General features: G+C 41.7%; 1 protein-coding gene across 1 annotated transcript in view; it reads left to right on the top strand.

The window, feature by feature from the left end:
* CDC73 (cell division cycle 73) overlaps nt 1-19,837 on the top strand; it is a 104,446-nt gene that overhangs the window by 38,729 nt on the left and 45,880 nt on the right. Inside the window, exon 10 of the mRNA XM_081194458.1 lies at nt 8,395-8,459. Within this exon, the coding sequence (XP_081050584.1) occupies nt 8,395-8,459 (65 nt within the window). The remainder of the gene's footprint in view (nt 1-8,394; nt 8,460-19,837) is intronic.

Here is a 19,837-nt window from a genome sequence, read left to right as displayed (position 1 = left end):
GTGATATGAATTACTTTGGATGCAGTGAAACATCTCATGAAACAGGTACTACTTTTGCTGTAGTTAGCCACATTTCAGGAATACACAGTGGCAATATAATCTCTTAGCACCTGCCACCAATTAACATTATAATGCATTAAGAGATTTTGTTGCAGTCAGCAAAACCTCTGGCATTGCTTGGCTTGGTGATGATACGAAGGTAGGTGTTCATGAGTATTAGAATATTGCAAACATTGCAGCTTCTGTAAGGGCAATTAAAGATTGGCCTGGGAAAATTTCCCATGCTTACTCCAGTGGCAGAAACACTAAGGTGGATATTTAGAGGAAGACAGAAAGGTGAAAGAAAAAGAGGCATGGAGGATGGGTGAAGAAATGGCAGAATCAAAAGCTTCCCTGTTGTGGAGATTTACTTATAAAGAACAGATTTGTCTCCTCCATACCAGAAATGAGAAATTAGAAAAATTGGTTTGAGACGGTAGAAATGTGTGGTTCAGATTTTTGTTTATGAGCATAGCTCAAAACTAGCCTGCCTCATTGCTTAATTTGTATGCATAGAGGCACCCAGAAAGTACAGCTAAATGAAAAAGCAAATTGCAGATATATGCAACACATTGATTATATATGCACACAGTAATCTTATTACTGTAAAAACAAATAGACTGAGCTCTAATGAAATTGATAAAAGCTCTTTTTAAATATATTACAATATTGAACAGATAACTCTTTCGAATCACATTTAAAACAAATGCTTTCTTCCCTTTGCCTCATCTCTGGGCATGGAGAATACCTTTTGTAGGCCAAAAGCTGTTCTCACTTGGGGCAGAAACAGTGCTGTTCTGTAATTTCCATTAACTCTGAAAGGGCTTGCATGCAAACCCTTCAAACCTGGTCCGTTGTTCTTAAATGGGGCAGCTCTGGTTTTAGCAAAGAGGAATACCAAGGCATTTTGTGCTGGCAGGTTGAGGGATATATATCATTGTGGCATGCCTGCTTGTTCCAGAGCACTGCATACTTGCCTCAACCTGTACTGATAGGACAAAGCAGTGGCAGCAGAGCTACAGAAAGCCACAATTCCAGGTTAAAGCATTCTGTGGTAGGTTTAGCTTAATATCAAGGGGAGGGAATAGAGAGGGGAAGGTAAATATATTTTGAGAATCTGTGGTCATTATTTGATGGGCCACTCACCAGCCCACTGACTTCTTGTTAAACACTGTAATTAAAAAATGTCCAAATAAGCATATGGCATCTATAACCGCAAATGATATTGTGGTAGAGGAAATGAGTACCTGCAATTTGCTGGCTTTTATTCTGCTACTTAAACTGCATTATAGAGGGGACATAAGAGACAGTTCTATCTTTTCATTCAGCTCCCCCCCCCCCGGGCCATTTACCCCATCTGGGAGCTGTATTTGTAAGATAGTTACTTACCATTCTATCTAAATGAACTATTTGAGAAACATTCAATATATCTCCCTTACTTCCTTCTGCAAAGCATCAGCCTTCTTCCTTCTGTTTTTAAATACCGTACTTGATGTACATGTACTTAGGATAGTGTTCGGCTGCACAATTGATCTAATATGTGTTGAATTGTGTGGGATTTTTTTTTTAAAAAAGACAGTTAAATAACATGAGTATTCTAAACAGTCTCTTGCTGATCATCTGTCTTGCTTTACTAGAGCAATAGCATCTTTATACCAATGGTATTTCTTAACGGGCACTTTAATATAGATGAAAAGGCCAAGGATGGAGAACGTGGCCAAACCATGGTTTGGTCCTTAATATCCAACTTGCTTCAATGCTATGATTTTCTTACATGCTTAGCAATAGCTTTGTTCCTTTCTATCTGCTTGGGTGTTGCAAAGAGAAAGGAACTCTGACCCTATTCTAATGTTGCTACAAGACAGTTTTTTGTGATTTAGGTATTTGGGGCAGGGTTCACCTAATGAACAACATCAATGGAAGCATTGCACATAGCCTTCCACTTGTGCAATGAGTTTTTCCTCCTTCTCCTCCTCCTCTTGTGCCACTGAAATTGGCTCTGATGGGTTTGGGAGAATGCCCAGAACAGCATGCAAAGGGAGGGGAGGGGACTTGCTGCATCTGGTGAACTGATAAGCTCATTCACATGAAATGTTTGTAACTATGCAATCTTACATTCCACCCATAGTGTTTTTTAACTAACTGAGCTTTCTACAAACCATTTCCCTGTACAGTGGTGCCTCGCAAGACGAAATTAATTCGTTCCGCAATTCTCTTCGTCTTGCGGGTTTTTCGTCTTGCGATGCACGGTTTCCCATAGGAATGCATTGAAAATCAATTAATGCGTTCCTAGGGAAACCACCTTCAGACCAGGTCCGGGGACAGTCTGTCCCCGGACCTCTTCTGAAGGCTGGGCTGGGGGGGACAAGGGCTTTTCTTACCACCCCCAGCATTTTAAAAAACCTTGGGACAGCGGAGGACTTCTCCGCTGTCCGGGCGATCTTAAAATGCTGGCGGGCGGCATTTTAAAATCGCCCCGGACAGCGGAGGACTTCTCCGCTGTCCGGGGCGATTTAAAAGCCCCTGGGAAGGCAGGCAGGGGGGAGCAAAGACTTTTGCCCCCTGCCCGCCTTCAGAAGGTGTTCCCACCCCCCCCCCCGCCCGGCTTCGCAGCAGCGCTACGAAGCCCGGCAGCTGGGGCAGCTGTTCCCGCCCCCTCCCCCCTTCGGAACATCGTTCCGAAGTGGGGCGGCTGGGGCAGCTGTTCCCGCCCCACCTCCCCACTTCGGAACAGCGTTCCGAAGTGGGGCGGATGGGGCAGCTGTTCCCGCCCCACCTCCCCTCTTCGGAACATCGTTCCGAAGTGGGGCGGATGGGGCAGCTGTTCCCGCCCCCCCTCCCCCCTTCGGAACATCGTTCCGAAGTGGGGCGGATGGGGCAGATGTTCCCGCCCCCCCTCCCCCCTTCGGAACATCGTTCCGAAGTGGGGCGGCTGGGGCAGCTGTTCCCGCCCCACCTCCCCCCTTCGGAACATCGTTCCGAAGTGGGGCGGCTGGGGCAGCTGTTCCCGCCCCCCTCCCCCCTTCGGAACATCGTTCCGAAGTGGGGCGGATGGGGCAGCTGTTCCCGCCCCACCTCCCCCCTTCGGAACATCGTTCCGAAGTGGGGCGGATGGGGCAGCTGTTCCCGCCCTCCCCCTTCGGAACATCGTTCCGAAGTGGGGCGGCTGGGGCAGCTGTTCCCGCCCCACCTCCCCACTTCGGAACAGCGTTCCGAAGTGGGGCGGATTGGGCAGCTGTTCCCGCCCCCCTCCCCCCTTCGGAACATCGTTCCGAAGTGGGGCGGCTGGGGCAGCTGTTCCCGCCCCCCCTCCCCACTTCGGAACATCGTTCCGAAGTGGCGCGGCTGGGGCAGCTGTTCCCGCCCCCCCTCCCCCCTTCGGAACATCGTTCCGAAGTGGGGCGGATGGGGCAGCTGTTCCCGCCCCCCTCCCCCCTTCGGAACATCGTTCCGAAGTGGGGCGGATGGGGCAGCTGTTCCCGCCCCACCTCCCCCCTTCGGAACATCGTTCCGAAGTGGGGCGGATGGGGCAGCTGTTCCCGCCCCCCCCCTTCGGAACATCGTTCCGAAGTGGGGCGGCTGGGGCAGCTGGTCCCGCCCCACCTCCCCACTTCGGAACAGCGTTCCGAAGTGGGGCGGATTGGGCAGCTGTTCCCGCCCCCCCTCCCCCCTTCGGAACATCGTTCCGAAGTGGGGCGGCTGGGGCAGCTGTTCCCGCCCCCCCTCCCCCCTTCGGAACATCGTTCCGAAGTGGCGCGGCTGGGGCAGCTGTTCCCGCCCCCCCTCCCCCCTTCGGAACATCGTTCCGAAGTGGGGCGGCTGGGGCAGATGTTCCCGCCCCCCGCTTCGGAACAGCGTTTTAAAATGCTGGGGGTCGGCAGCGAACACTCCCGACCCCCAGCATTTTAAAATCTCCCCGGGACAGAGACTTCTCTGCTGTCCCTTGGAGATTTTAAAATGCTGGGGGTCGGCAGCGAACGCTTTGCTCCCGCCCGCCAGCATTTTAAGATTGCCCGGGGCAGGCGGGGGGGAAGGCAGGCGGGGGGAGCAAAGACTTTTGCCCCCCGCCGGCCTTCAGAAGAGGTCCTCTTCTGAAGGCCGGCTGTGGGCGAAAGTCTTTGCTCCCGACCGCCAGCATTTCCCTATGGGCTTTCGTCTTGCGATGCAAGCCCATAGGGAAATTCGTCTTGCGAAGCGCCTCCAAAACAGAAAACCCTTTCGTCTTGCGGGTTTTCCGTCTTGCGAGGCATTCGTCTTGCGGGGTACCACTGTATTTGCACAAAGCTGATTTGTTACAAGCCATGACCAAAAGTTCTAAATTTCCTACTCTCGCGTGAAGGGTAGGTGCAGCCCACAAGCCCAAGGCTCACTGCAACAAATGCTCATCACAACAAACCATGACCGCTTTTGATGACTGCATATGCCCAGTTGCAGTCTTTCTGTACATTTGGCCATGGTTTAATTTTGCTAATAGTAAAGCATGGTTAAAAAAAACAAGTACAAGGGGAAATAAAACTAAAATTAAAGCAACGGAAAGTCTGCAGAATGATTTCTGATGATTATGGCTTTTAGTCAGCTGCCAAAGGCTATGTGGATAGTTCAGCTAGAGAGAACATACATTTTAGAACCTGTAAAACTTCATGACCTGTGTTCTACAACATTGCTCATTTGATAGCTATTGCTGTGTTGTGAAGATGGTGGAAAAGAATTATGCACTTGGGGTGGGTCTACCACAGCTGCATTGGGATCATCTTAGTAGTTGGAGACAAATGCATACCAGTTGCCCTTTTCCCAGTTTGTTTGCATTCTTAAAGCCTTGGATAAAATATTGGAAAGCAGCAGAGGAGGAATTACATTCAGTACTTAATGGAGCCAGTGCTATGGTTGAAAGCTTAGGAATGGGTCATAGACTTAAGGTTGCCAGACATCCCTGTTTCTACAAATCAATCCCCTGACAAAATCCATCTATTTAGTAGGAAGTTGAAAAGTGTCCCCGGTTTCATTGAAAAAAATCTGGTAACCTTATCATAGACACTCTCTCTCTCTCTCTCTCTCTCTCTCTCTCTCTCTCTGTGTGTGTGTGTGTGTGTGTGTTTGTGCAACTCTTCCCCCTTTCCTGAAGCACATTATTCCAAATATGGAACTTTTGCTGCGATTAAGGGGTACCTCATTATTGACTTAAAATGTGGTTAGGCTGACCAGGTTAGGGCTTACTAGACATATTCAAAGCCTGATTAGCCTTAACTATGTTGAGGGTTTTTTAAATTAAAATGTGTGTAGACTGTCTCTTGGCCGTTAGTATATAAAGATGCATTAAGACAAATGTTAAAAGAACAAGTGAAATAAAATTAACAGCACAGCAATAATAACTCAAAAGAGTAAAAACCAGTTATACCCTCCCAAATGTTGTAAGCTATCAAATGCTGAGCAGAAATTACTTTACCACCTGCTGAAAACTGAGTAATGAAGGGGCTAATCTAGTGTTCCCCAGGCAGTGGGTTCCATAAATAGGCTACTGCCACTAAAAAGGCATGTTCCATGTTCTCACCAACCTACCTTCTTTTCAACAGGGCCCCAGAAGAAGATTGAAAATTAATGGACTGGTTCCTTGTTCATAGAACTTTAGTGCTGAATTTCCCTTTACTGTAGCAAGTAATTTCCCTTTTCTGCACAGTGTAGGGTAACTTTTTGATTCCGAAGAGGAAAGCTGTGGGAAAGGCAAGCAACACCTTAGCTATGTTCAGTTCCATTATGCATGCCTAGGTCCACAGAGGCCTTTGAGTATTTATTTATTGATAAACTCCAGTTTCCAGGAAGAACTTAACTTGTGGTGAGTTTTCCTTTCCTTAATATAGGTCTAATCCTTCCATGGTTAGCTGAGTACAAAGATTGCCTCAGTTGTAAGGAAGATGAGTAGTCTGAATCTTCCAGGCACAATGGTCTAGTGGATTATCTCAAATGGCATCTAGACAACAATTATTGGGGGCATCTGTTTCAGTATAGCAGAAAATTGTATCCCAGCTATTGAAGTTAATTGTATGAGTAACGCCAGAGAATTCCTCCAGTAGGTGCAGACCTATTCCTGATTTATAACTGATAAGCAGTTCCTGCCCTTATGTATCACTATTGATTTTTCCATTTACATTTTAATGCTTGCTAATGTGACCGCAGTTACAATTTTATTCATGGTAACGTCTAATCTTTATTTTAAGGCAAGTCTGTATTTGTTGTGTGTATGCCTTCATGCATGCTTGTTTATAAGGCTGACTGATTTTGTCTACCTTACAGTGTACTGAATGAAGCTGTATATTAGCAGCATTTGTGCATAAAGGGGTTTTAGGAGGCAATTACTGGTAGTGGTAGAATATATACCCAGCAGAAAACAGGAGCACTTGAATCTATTTTGTACTGTGTAAATCCAGCAGTTCATTTTGCGCTTACTAATCTGACATAAGCTCTGTGGTCTCTGGCAGAGAGGTCTTTCTCAGGCCTGCTAGTTGAAATGCTTTGCAAAGATATCAAGGATTGAATCAGAGATCTTCTGCATGCAAGGCTTCCTATTGCACCTTCACTAAGTGTATTCTCTCAGATAAATTACACACACGTGTACACACACAAATCCTATATCAAGTTTCTTTGACAAGTCACTGTTTTAGTTCCTTACCTATATTTAGATGTTGAAACCATAATTCCCAGTAATGCTTTCAATATGTAAATGACACATATTATGCTCCATTCTGATTTTTTTTTGTTAGCACTTTCTTTTGCAGTGGTACTTCAGGTTACATACGCTTCAGGTTACAGACTTCCGCTAACCCAGAAATAGTGCTTCAGGCTAAGAACTTTGCTTCAGGATGAGAGCAGAAATCGTGCTCCGGCAGCAGCGGGAGGCCCCATTAGCTAAAGTGGTGCTTCAGGTTAAGAACAGTTTCAGGTTAAGAACGGACATCCAGAACGAATTAAGTACTTAACCCAAAGTACCACTGTATTGAGATTAAAAAGCAAAACAGTTTCTTTACTAAGAAAAGCAAACAATTCTGCAACCTTTTATAAATTATGCTCATGAGGCAACTTTCATGTTTATTTACCTTGCATAATGGAGATGTCAGTAAGCTATGCTGATGTCCTCTCCTCTCCAGTCAGGTTTAGACATAACTCCAGTTCCCTGCAAATCATGATGTGTAGACATTAAGATAAACAGATCCTTCATTTGCATCCTGCAACCACAGAATGCTTGTACTAAAGCGCTAGTTTATTTTAGCATTATGCTGTTAAAGTCTGTTAAGGTCAAAATGTCCTTTATTTGTCACAGCTGGTAGCCATCTAAAACCTGCGCCTTCAAGAAACACAGACAAAACCTTAAGTTGAATTTTCTTCCATGTTCACTGAGCTGTAAAAATAGCAGTGGGCATCAGTATGGTGTATCTTGTTGGATATGTGGGAGAAATTTTCTGTCCTCTTAATTTGGGTTTACATAAGCAGACATGTTCATCCAATAAATGCATGGCTAGGGATTACTTTGAACAGTTACTGATGCAGGGATTTAAGGAAGAGTAACAAAGTTAAATGCACTAGCATCCATACAGCTGCAAAGTGTAATGCCTCAGTCTAGATAAAGGGCATCCTGAGCTGCTGTAGTTACTATCCGTAGTATCTCTTTACATATGGCTGTAGGCTGCATGTTGCTCCTGAGCTGGCTAGAATTCAAAGGGTATATATATATATTTCTAACTTGCATGGTTAGAAAGACATTGTGTAGAACAATGATAGGGGAAATGATAATGGAATGAAAAGACCAGTAAAAAACAAATCAATCCATTATTTCTGCGTTTGAGGGTAACTTATCTTAACCTTATAGTCGCTGCTCAGTTGAAATCTACATATAGCACTGGAAAGTTAAATGCAACTCTTAGAGTCTAAGCCTTAGATCTATGGGGTCTTTCCACAGCATACTAAGTACTGAGCAAAATACAGGGGCCTGATTTAATCTGGAATTTGTTGTTTAGTTGTGTCCAACTCTTCATGACCCCATGGACCAGATCACGCCAGGCACTCCTGTCTTCGAATTTGGAATAGAAATACAAATAAATTAGTAGAAGGACCCAGTGTTACTTTGGTTATTCCAAGTGGTTCAGCGTTCTTTAATGTGAAGAAATCTGAGATACTGTACCATTTGAAAGGCCATTCTACTGCACATAAAACGTTACTATCTCCTGAATTTTGTTTACATAACCAGTTTTTCCCATTAGGAGTGGTTCATAACTGATGAAACTTAGCCTACGTCTTTTGTTTTGCCACCTGACTACTCTAAAGTTGGCATATGAAATGACTTACAAGAGTGTTCTTATTTCATAGAGACGGAAGGTTTCAAGATTGACACCATGGGCACCTACCACGGAATGACTTTGAAGTCTGTAACAGTAAGTTTGAAATTTTATCTATTTATTGTGTGTAGAAATGGTCAGAAGGGGTCATATAAACATCTCTATTAGCTTCCTTCCCTGAGAGGAGACTATGTTGCATGGCAGGGGGGAAAAGCTTATTTCTAGGTTGCATCACCGCCTCCTTGGATGCAGGTGAAGACTGTAGATATTTCAGGGACCCCCCCCCCCCAAACAGAAGCTATAACAGTATGATTTTGATATATACTCTGTCCTACTTCAAAGGTCAAAGTTTAATAAAAGAGGAGTATAAAAGAGGAGGAAGAGCACCCCTTCCAAGCATCTCGATAGTATATTTTCATGCAGATAGTTTCTCAAAACAGCTGAATGCGGAGCATCTTTAAAATGGAGTTTCATCCTGTGCTTGTCTTAAATTGTCTGCTTTTATGCAAGTGGATTGAGCGCTCGCAAACAAATGCTGTTTTGATCTGCCTGCAAGTAGGACAGATGCTACAGAACTAGTATAGAAGCCTCATTAAAGACTTTTGCCATCTGTATGCCTATATAAATCTGATGAATAGATGGCACTAAACTGTCTCAAAAATCTGTGCACCTACTTCTCGTTTGCTCTCCTAATTTGAACATAAAATAATGCCTGGAATGTAAACGTCTCAAAGCCAATTAGAGCTAACTTGTTTAAACTTTCCTCCTATCTAATAAAATTGTTCCTTTAAGTTTTTACTATCACTTTTCAGTCTTTAAATGTGTTGGTCTCTGGTTCAATCTGTAGACTTGCTTGAAAGCAAGTATTTGGTTAGAGGCCAAATCTGCATATTGCGAGGAATACCAATAGAAGCATTCATAGGTGTCACTAATAAGCAGAAGGCTTACTATGACAGCCGTTGCTGCCCTTTGATCCACCAGAGGTGTCCACTAACATTAGAGGATGGGATGTGCTTTTCTCAGACTTCCTGCAGTTGCCCCTGTGCCACCCTCCAAGTTGCCTATTTTTCATGAGGGTGTCAGTGCGCTTTCAGGACCCTTCTGCAAGTAAGAAACAGCAACATTCTAGGGATGTAGATTGTTTTGATGCATTCATATAATCATTGAGCCCATGGGTTGCTGCAAAGGTGATAGAACTCCATTTCTTAACCATTGTTGCATGCTATATATGTCATCCGGATAGTTCCAGTTTTCTTAGCCTCCCTGCAAATAAGTCTCTGGAACTTGCTGGTCTTCCAATATATTTACTAATCCAACTATCCATGCAAGGCTCTGTTATACTTCTGTTTGTCAAATCTAGTAGAAAAAGAAACACTTTATAAAGCTTCTCTGTCTGTTTGGCCACAAGGGAATTCTTTTTTTCTTTTTCTTTTTAAGCAAAGGCGTATTTACAAACTATTTTATATGGTGTGTTTGCAGCCAAAGTCAAATGTGGTGATCTGAGTCACACAACAAACTGAATTCGTGTTCCCTAAGTGCTACCCTTCCCTAAATCTTTAATGCCATAAAAGCATCACATAAGGATACTGCTAATTGTGCTGTAATTTGCAGATTCTGTTAAAGGAGAGGGGTGTCCCAGTGTAAACACATTATCCTTGTGCAGGAAAGGGATGAAGGAAGGCCACAGGTTGAGACCACTTTAGCTTTCCTACCACAAACCTAAATGGAGCAAATTGTCTCAACTAGGAGAAGAGGTTGTGGTGCTTTGTGTTCATCCCTGGAGAGCAGTTTGGCACACAGCTGAACCAGTGAAGGAATGCATATCAATTTACCATTGGTAGCAATAGCTGCAGTATTCTGGTGTTCCTCTCTTTAAAGCAGCAAAAATAAATAAATTACTTTCCTTTGTACCTCCTTCCCTTAGTTTGCTGTGTTGTTCCACTCCTGATTTAATTTTTTATAAGTTTATGTGAAAATTGGAATGCTCTTAGTTTGGGCAGTTGGAAGATGAAGGCAAGATGGGTTATCATTAACTCGAGCTTCAGATTCATTATAATGAAGAATTTTCTAACTCTTTCATAAAAGTAAGTGTCTGAATTTCATCTGCTGCCTTATTATCAGTGGTGAGCTCATGGAGAACTCTTTAGAACTTCGACAGAACAGATGGTGGAGGGCTTTTCTGAAGTAATGTCAGTGAGGATTTTCTTGTTTGTTGCTGGAATAGTTCTTAATTGGCATCCTTAGTTGATACAGAATGAATGGGCATTTTAAATTCTCTTTTGTTGCTGAATGGCAACTTGCATTATTTGTGGAAGTTGTTAGACATGCATTTCTCCTGTTTGGTAAGGAGTCATCTTAGTTTCCTCTATTTCTTTATTTCCTGAAGAATGTCATTTGTGGTTGTGTAGCAGAACACAGTACATTTCAAAATGCTAGGTAATCTTGTACAATCTTTATTCTGTAATGCTGTCTAAAGTGATGTCTTATTCCTCGTATCTCATCTTTTTGTAGCTTTAACTTCTATTGATTCAAATATAGAATAGCTGTTCATTTGCTTTAGAGTGGTTTTTTTAAAAAAAAAGTTGAGAAAACTGTGATGTTTCACAGAACATGGAAGACAATTTGAAGATAGGTTTTCTCCATGCTGCATGGGAACAAAAGGTTTCTTTTTGACATTGATTTCTATTTCTAGTTAATCCTTACAAAAAGTGTCCTGGGTTGGGCCACATATTTGCTTTCTTATAGGTAAGGAATGTAAGTAAGTAAGTAAGTAAGTAAGTAAGTAAGTAAGAGAAATAAGCGAGTCCAGGGACCATGTATTAAATGTGTGGCTAATTCTGGGGCCATGAAACTGGGTCTCCCAAGACTCATTCTGGCACATGAGAGAATCACTTTGATGTATTTGAAATTCTTTCTATTTTGTGTTCCAAACAGCGTGTTTCTCTCTCTCTGAGGCACATGTGACTATATTGGGTTGCCTTGAAGACAGAAATTCTAAGATGGGGCATCCAGTGACATCTAGCTGTAGCTTAATAAGAGCTTCTTGACCTTAACTGCTTGACCTTTACAATCCTTAATGAAAAGGAATTGTTTTTTTAAAAAAAGATTCAGATAATTTTCAAATTTTAGTTAGTAAGCTGATTTACATGCTGTATAAATATTGTAACAGTTTATCCAGTAACCAAAAATAGATGAACTGAAAACAATTCAACAAAACATTCAGTGGATTTTAAATATATTACAGCAAATTTAAATATTAACTTGGAAATTATTTTTTCATCATTTATTGTAAATATTTTAAGATGTGACAACTCCATAGCATACACTTCCCTTAAATTATTTAGATTTTAGGGTGCAAACAGCTTGATGAAATGCATGGCTCAATGAAGAAGTTGACCCAGTATGCAGCAGCTGGGGGCGAACAGGAAGCAAATGCTTTTGGTGATCAGTAGGAAAAGGGACTGAAAATAAAATTACCAATATTATAATACCATTACAAAAAAAAATGATAACGTGGCCAGACTTGGAGTACAATGTACAGTTCTGGTCACCTCATGTCAAAAAAATGATATTGTAGAACTGTAAAAGGCTAAGAAAAAAGCAACCAGAATGATCAATGATCAAAGGGATGGAGCAACTCCCCTGTGATGGAATTTTGCAAAATTTGGTGCTTTTCAGTTTAGACAAAAAGGTGAGGAAGAGGAAACATAATGGAATATCATGAACATGCTGTGGAGAAAGTGAAGTTTAATGCTGGAATAATCAGGACAGACAAAGCATAGCACTTAGTGCTTCTTCACACAGCACATATTTAAACTATGCAATTCACTCGCACAAGAGTGGCTTTAAAAGAGGACTAGACAATTTAATGGAGGGTAAGGCTTTTTTCTACCCCCACTGTTTGAGGCAATATAATAATAATAATATCATAATAATAATTTATTATTTATACCCCACCCGTCTGGCTGGGTTTCCCCAGCCACTCTGGGCGGCTTCCAACAAAATATTAAAATACAATAGTCTGTTAAACATTAAAAGCCTCCCTAAACAGGGCTGCCTTCAGATGTCTTCTAAAAGTCTGGCAGTTGTTTTTCTCTTTGACATCTGGTGGAAGGGCATTCCACAGGGTGGGTGCCACTACCAAGAAAGCCCTCTGCCTGGTTCCCTGTAACTTGGCTTCTCGCAGCGAGGGAACTGCCAGAAGGCCCTCAGCACTGGACCTCAGTGTCCGGGCAGAACGATGCTTTGGAAATACCTGTTGCCAGGAATCACAGATGGCAAAAGTGCTGCACTCAGGCTCTGTTTGTGGATTTCCTTTGGGCATCTTCTGGTTGGCGCATGTGAGAGCATTTGACTACAGGTGGTGACCATTTTGTGTGCATTCAATTGATGTGCGACCACCGATGCAGACATCATTTTCAGCCCCGGAAGGGGGCGTAACAGGCTTATTTGTGACTTCTGACGCACACATTGACCCAGAATACAACCCCGGCACAAACGGGGAGTTTCCTGGACCTTTGGTCTGACCCAGCAGGGTTCTTCTTAAGATCTTGTGAGAGAATTGATCCAGATGCCAGCTAACTCAGATCTCCTCTCAATGGATTGTATGAGTAAACTGGGGGAAGGTAAATATGATTACAGAACACTCTCCAATCTTTTCCAAGTTCTTTTGCAAGAAGGAGGATAGAACTATCCTGAGGTGATACTCAGTACAAGGTGAGCATTAATGTGTTTCAGCCACAGACACCCTCCACGTGGTAATGCAACAGCAAGGTCATTGGAAATATGGACCAATTAATCCTTATTGACCATAGGCTTTGTTGAGTTTGAGGCTGATATATCTGGGCAGCCTATCAGCAGCATACAAATTCTAGCTGGGGGAACTTGCAAAGCATGCTTTGAGAAACCCAGGGAAAAATTAGCATGTATTTTATGTTTAATTAAAAAAGAGAGAGTTAAGCTTCTTTATTAACATCAGTGGTACATATGCTGCCATAAATTATTTTGAAGAAGGCAAGACATTAAATAAAGCCTTCTGACAATTTATCTCTACAACAAAGCACAACTGACAGATTTTGGACATAACAATCCTTTCATCTCTTCATGAGTGTGTTACATAGGTCCACTCCCCCCTTTCACCCCCTTTTATGGACATAATATTGTAAATTCCAGAGATGACATTGTTGTAGTTTTACAGCATCTTTTGTCCTCTGCAAATATCCTGCTTCTTTGTTAAGCTGCATAAAACTGTTGTAGATAAACCATTCCCTCTAATAGTGAACTCAGGGCTGACTGAATTATAGACAAAAGGAGCCAAGAAACAAGAGGGAAGTACTATCATATTTAGGGAAACCCAGGATTTTCCAAAGGTGAATTTAAAAAAATAAGTCAAGGGGTGGAAAGCAGTAAAAATAGTGTGAAGAGAACCAAAGGTGCTTAGTAACCAGGAATGCTGAGTATCAGGTGGGAAAATAATGGAAAACTGAAGGGAGAAGGCAAGGGAAATAGCCTGTTCAAATATCTGGGATAGTTAGCAGGCTGGAACATTGAACATGAGCCCTGTGCACCACGACATGTTATTGTGGCTTCCACTTTTGCATAGCTAAAAACAGAAAAAACAGCCCTACTTTTGAGTTGAAGTGATGGTCTGGAAAAGGTGTAGGACTGTAGCTGAAACCTGGATACAAGTTTCATGTGTAACTTGCGTAATCAGTCTTTTCTCTTTTTTCCTTGAGGAAGTAAGGAGATAATGAAAAAGCAAGCACCCTGTTAAAATTGCTTCCACCTTACCGTTTTGAAATAGTTATTCAAGCCACCAACCTGTATGCTCAGCACTTGCTGCTATTTATTATTCAGTCTAAATGCTGAAGAGTTCACTCCAATGCATAATTTAAGGTCTCTTTTACAGAGTTTCAAAATGCAAAATAATATTTAAGGTGTCTAGTTACTGTTCTTTGTTTTGATGCCATTGGGCCATGCAGCACAGTACTACTGAATTGCAAAAAAACATTTTGCAGGTAGGCTGATCGAAGTTACTGTGGGCAGATTGTCGTGGTCAATAGCCAGTTGCTTTTCAGAAATATCTGGGGTGAAAACACCACAAGTGTGCTGTGGCACAAATATAAAGGTTCCAGATATAACACCAAGCCATTTTAAATGTTTTAACCATTTTAAGATATTCTTATTGGATGGTATTCAGCTAGATGTACTTAATATTGTGAACAGTTCAAATCAATTTTTGTTTTTATTGAAGTGTGTTGCTGCTTTGTTTGCTAGATTCCTTTGGGAGGAACGGCAGAATTTACTAGTTCGTGCCACTTGGTGTGCTTTCTTCAAGTTATCCCATTTTGTGGAGCTCTGAGCCTTGTAGTACTACCACTACCTTGTTCCTTACCCAGGTGAGGAACAACCACCTTTTGAATAAACCACAGAACCAAGGAGAATATTTCCAAGTCCAGATTTAGGGACCCGGCGTTTATTATAGCTATTGCAGTAGGACAGAGCTCACTCAACTCAACATGCCAGTTGAGAAGGTCTGCCCCGAGGCACTTCAGACCAAAAGCTTATATAGTAGTTCAAACACAGCAAACAAAGAGTCATAAAACATCTTCACATATGTCAGGAAAGGTTACAGGTCATGAGAAGCAAAGCACACATGGATCCATACTGGTATCTTGACCCCTGCATCACCTTGGAGTGGCCCCTACGTGCCCAGACCATTTGACCATTTTAGGCCTTGGATGTCCGGCATTACCCTGGCAACCTAGCCTCCAGTGAGGGAAGAACATCATAAAATCCTCTTCTTGGGTCTCATAGCTTCAAGGATAACTGATTTACACTAATGCTAAAACATTCTGCCATTTGTACCACTTTCAGGAATAGATAAGGAAAGATGGAATGTAGCGTAGGAGGGGAACATTCGCAAATGCAGAACCCACAAAAATCAAGCTTAATACATTCTAAAAGGTTAAATACAATTACAGTGAAACATTGAAACATTATTAAAATAATAAAAATATACACCCGGGGTCTTTAATTCTTATATTAGTACTTGGCTTAACTAACTAGTCACTTGTTAGACAGGTTATTACTATGTGACCATATTACCCTGAGTTACTGAATCAGAGCAATTTTTAAGCTGTCTTTTCAGTGTGTTCCATGGCTCTTTTGATGTGAACATGGCTCAGATAGAGATTTCATATTGGAAATGGGGTATGTACATGACTTTGATTAAAATTCTAGGCAGGGAACAGAAGCACAATAAAGAAGCTGAACCATTTTAGTGGAAAGCATGTAACACTATAAGCAAACCTCCTTTCTCCTCCAGATGTTGAAATTTAGGTAACATTTATCCATTATGGTTCTGTCTAGGTAGTGTGCAGCCTGTATACTAAAGCTGTTTTGCATTCTTGCTGGGGAACTGTGAATTCATGTATTGTGTCTGTAATGGCCAAGGTTCATAAAAAGTGTTTTGATTTCAGATTTATGCATTCTTCCCCCTCCCCCATTTCTGCTGCAGCAATGGATTCAGAAAATAAACCACTGCAGTCATTTCAGTATGAATGACAGAACAGGTTTTAAGGAACAAATAAGAATGGAAAATGTGATGGTTTCATGTGTATTGTTCCTACCTAATGAGAAAACACTTCCTATAAGCCAATTTATAAGCCGCTAGTTATATTTAAGCTTTCTCTTACCTTGATTGTGATTCCTGACTTTAATGGAATTCAGAGACACCAGTTTTGTTTGTAAGAACAGCCCCCACAATTAAATCGTGACTGAAAATAATGCTAGACTTCTATGCATATTTGAAAGCAGATTGTGAAAGGTGGTTCACCATTTACTGAAGTGCCTGGATTCTTTAAAAAAGTAGTTATAATAACTACACTGTTACTACTTTGCCTTTTAAACTGCAAGAAATGCAGAAGTTTTGGATTGAGCTGTAGGGTTTTGAAGATGCATATTGACGGATTCCTACTGAGATAATGGTGGATTATTTAAATAAGTATGCTGAAAATTCTATACTGCTGTATATTTTTAAAGAGTTCAAAGTGGTGTCCAGAAAGAAAGCATACAACAAAAGCAATAATACATAGTAATATAAAATTCACAATAGTAATAGGTATTGTGGTCCTGAGCCGTTAAAGGCTTTATAGCTCAAAACCAGCACTTCAAATTGGGCCCCAAAACTAATTGGCAGCCAGTGCAGTTGGGCCAGGATTGGTGTAAAACAGGCAAGTCCAACTCCCAAGAGATTGTGATCTACTCCCAGTATATATATATAAAAAAACTGGCAGTGATCTACCCATTGTCATTGGAGGGAGGAGGAGTATGCATGGGGTGGATGGATTGCTTTCCCCCCATAACTTTCTGTGCACGATAAGGATCTACCAGGATCAACCGGGGACCTACTGGTTGGACATCCGTGGTGTAAAATTTTCAAACAGTCTTGTCCCAGTGAGCGACTTGGCTGCCAAATTGTGCATCAGCTGAAGTTTCCAAACTGTCTTCAGAGACAGCCCTATTCACAATGTGTTGCAGTAGTCTAACCTAGAGGTTATCGGAGCATAAACAACAGATATTAGGCTATCCCTGTCCAGATACAGGCAGAGCTGGGCTACCAACCAAAGCTGATGGAAGGCATTCCACACCACTGAGGCCACCTGAGCCGCAAGAGACAGCAAAAGAACAAGCCACCTCCTATCCCCCTGGTCTGGGGAACCACCCACTAACAGTGCTTCATTCTTATCTGGATTTAGCTACAGTTTGTTGGCTCTCATCCAGTCCATTGCCAAGGCTAGACAATGATCCAGCACATCCAAGCTGCAGATGTAAACAAGGAGAGCTATGTGTCAACAAAATATTGCTGGCAATTACTGAAATCCCATTAAAATTTGCCTTTGTTAATTGATCTGCTGCCAGTTAAACACACATTCCTAGAAAATGGGGTAAGGGTAGGCTTTTTTCTAATTATCCAGCATGATTGGTGCTACCATGCTCATTTCATTCATGCCTGGATGTTCGTTTCTGTGCCTTTTCCTTTAAGAAACATTGCATTTGCCTATCTGGTGTAGGAGTTCCTGTACGTTTTTACAGTTTACATTTTGAGGATCAACGCATGAACACTTTTTCCATTCATCGCTCCAGCCAAGACGTTTCTTGTTACCAAAGAAGCTCTTTGAAAGATCTGGGAAAGTGTTGATCTTGAATTTCCCTTATTTTGTGGTGCCTTTAATTGAAAGGCTTTAGGAGCCAACTGAAGCTATAAGCTGTGAGCCTTTTCCTTTTCTGAGTTTAACGGGTTTCTATTTTAAAGGTTGCATAGTTGCTAAGTTGATAAGACTTAACTTCCCCAGTAGCCTGAGGGGAATGGTTAATATGCAGCAATTTTGAGTTACAGATCAGTTAACTCCTAAAGTCAACTAAGGCCCTACCATCATTCAGATAGTGTTATCGTAAAGCTGTCAGATTTTAAATACTTAGGAGAGAGCTCTTATAACTGTTGCCATGGTGATAGCATGAAGGCAACATGGTAGTTTCATCTATATCAGTGTTTAGCCAGATCCTTTTATAGTCATTTAGCTGTGAAAGGATGGTACCATTCTGCAGTCAGGTTACATCTCTTTAAGCTGTGCCACAATAAATTGGGGCAGCAATTAACATTACCCCCTGCAAATGAAAATGTACTTCAACATTAGGTATATTGAGTCTAGTGTGTTCTTGCCTCTCGTTTAGTTTGGTATTCATTGACTGATTTTCTATGTAGATTTGCTTTGGAATTATCCATTCACCTGCTATTATGTTTTCATGTCAGTTTCCTTCTCTAGTATTACCTCTGCTCAGGGTATTGCTAAGTGTGCCTGCAATCAGGGAAATTGCAAAGCGATTTGAGACTTTGACATGGAAATGGACTTCTACCCCTTTCTATGCTTCTTTATGCCCCCTTACCTGATTGGGCAAACACACAGACCTATTAAAATATATTATAAATGTCAAGAAATCATGCTATTTTACCCTGTTAGTTTTACCCTGCTATTTAACCCATCATAGACCGCAGTTCTATAGCCTGCTAATCTCCGTAGACAGAGTGCTTCACTAACTTTATAGTTAGGTTCACACCAGTGAATCAGAGTATCATTCCCCTTTTTACAGTGAACATATGGATGAGGTTGCACTTGGGAGTGCTCTGCTTCACTGGTTTTCATAGTTTAATAATTGGTTTAAAAATACATGTGACATTGGCTTTTATGTACCGTCTCCCAACATCCATTCTAAATTTGGACAGAGTTTCTGTAATATTATTACAGACTTAACTCTTAGTCCTGTGAAAAACACCACAGAAAAAATAGACAGATGTAGAATGCTGCCTTAAGTGGATTGGTCCGTCTTTACGCAGTATGGTCTATTAATGCTGATAGTGCCTCTTCAAGGTCTTAGACAGAAGTCTCTCCCAGCCCTGCTACTTATTTCCTGATTTATTTATTTTTGTGATTATACTTGTGATTGCAATTGTCTGTGTATAAGACTGAAGTATGGATAAGAGACATTCTAGATTTGATTTATTCAGGTAAGCTATCACAATCCTCCAACTTATGCGTGTACTTGTTTTACTGCTTGTGTTAGTTAGCTAACACAAGTTAGTTAGAGAGAGAGAGAGAGAGAGAGAGAGAGAGAGAGAGAGAGAGATAAGTTTAGCTAGGTGGTTTGAAACTATGGGCTAGAACATCATAAGTTTTGGAGATCTTCCTTGAATAATTGCTTATGGCATTAATGCATGCCAAGTACAATATGGCCTATATTATATAAAGAAGCCTTGGTTCTGGCCATAATAGAGCTTCAGCAGATATACCTTGGATTATGTAATTTTATATAAGCATCAAGTATTTTACATTAGGTGGTGGGAGTATATTCTGCGAAGAAGATTTGGTTCTTTGTTCTTCATTCACTCTGGCCGGTGGCCTCATTTCTTTTCCTGGTTCTTACTTTTTGTCTCTGCTGCCTATTTACCCACCTCTTGCCCTATGTTCAACCTCTGTGTTTGTTTTAGCTCCTTGTTGACTGTTGGTGCCTCTGTTTTAAATCCTGCCAAACTTTTCTATCTCTGCCTCTTGTCTTAACCATTACTATTTCCCCAAATCTCTCTGTTGCTTGTTATTCCTGTTGGATGCCATCTTTCCTTATAATATTGTGAATCCATGATGGTTGGCAGCCATTTAGAACAGCAGGACAATGGGAAAGATTTCTTTGGGGGACAGCAGGTCAGAGCTTGACCTCATCCAAAATACAGTGAGCAAAATTATCCTAGTGTATCCAATAAAAAAGGAGTGCAATGGACTAAGTCTACCAATCCATTTTACTTCTCTCTCTCTCTCCCTGTGGGTGTAATAATATTGTGTGTGCATATCTTTTTAGACTTAAGTTTGTTTATTAAGATTTATCTCTCATCCCATGTATCTGGGGTCTTTTAAAGCCAC

The sequence above is a fragment of the Podarcis bocagei genome (genome assembly GCF_964188305.1).
Source record: "Podarcis bocagei genome assembly, chromosome: 5".
NCBI lineage: Eukaryota > Metazoa > Chordata > Lepidosauria > Squamata > Lacertidae > Podarcis > Podarcis bocagei.
This window is presented reverse-complemented; position numbering and strand designations above follow the sequence as displayed.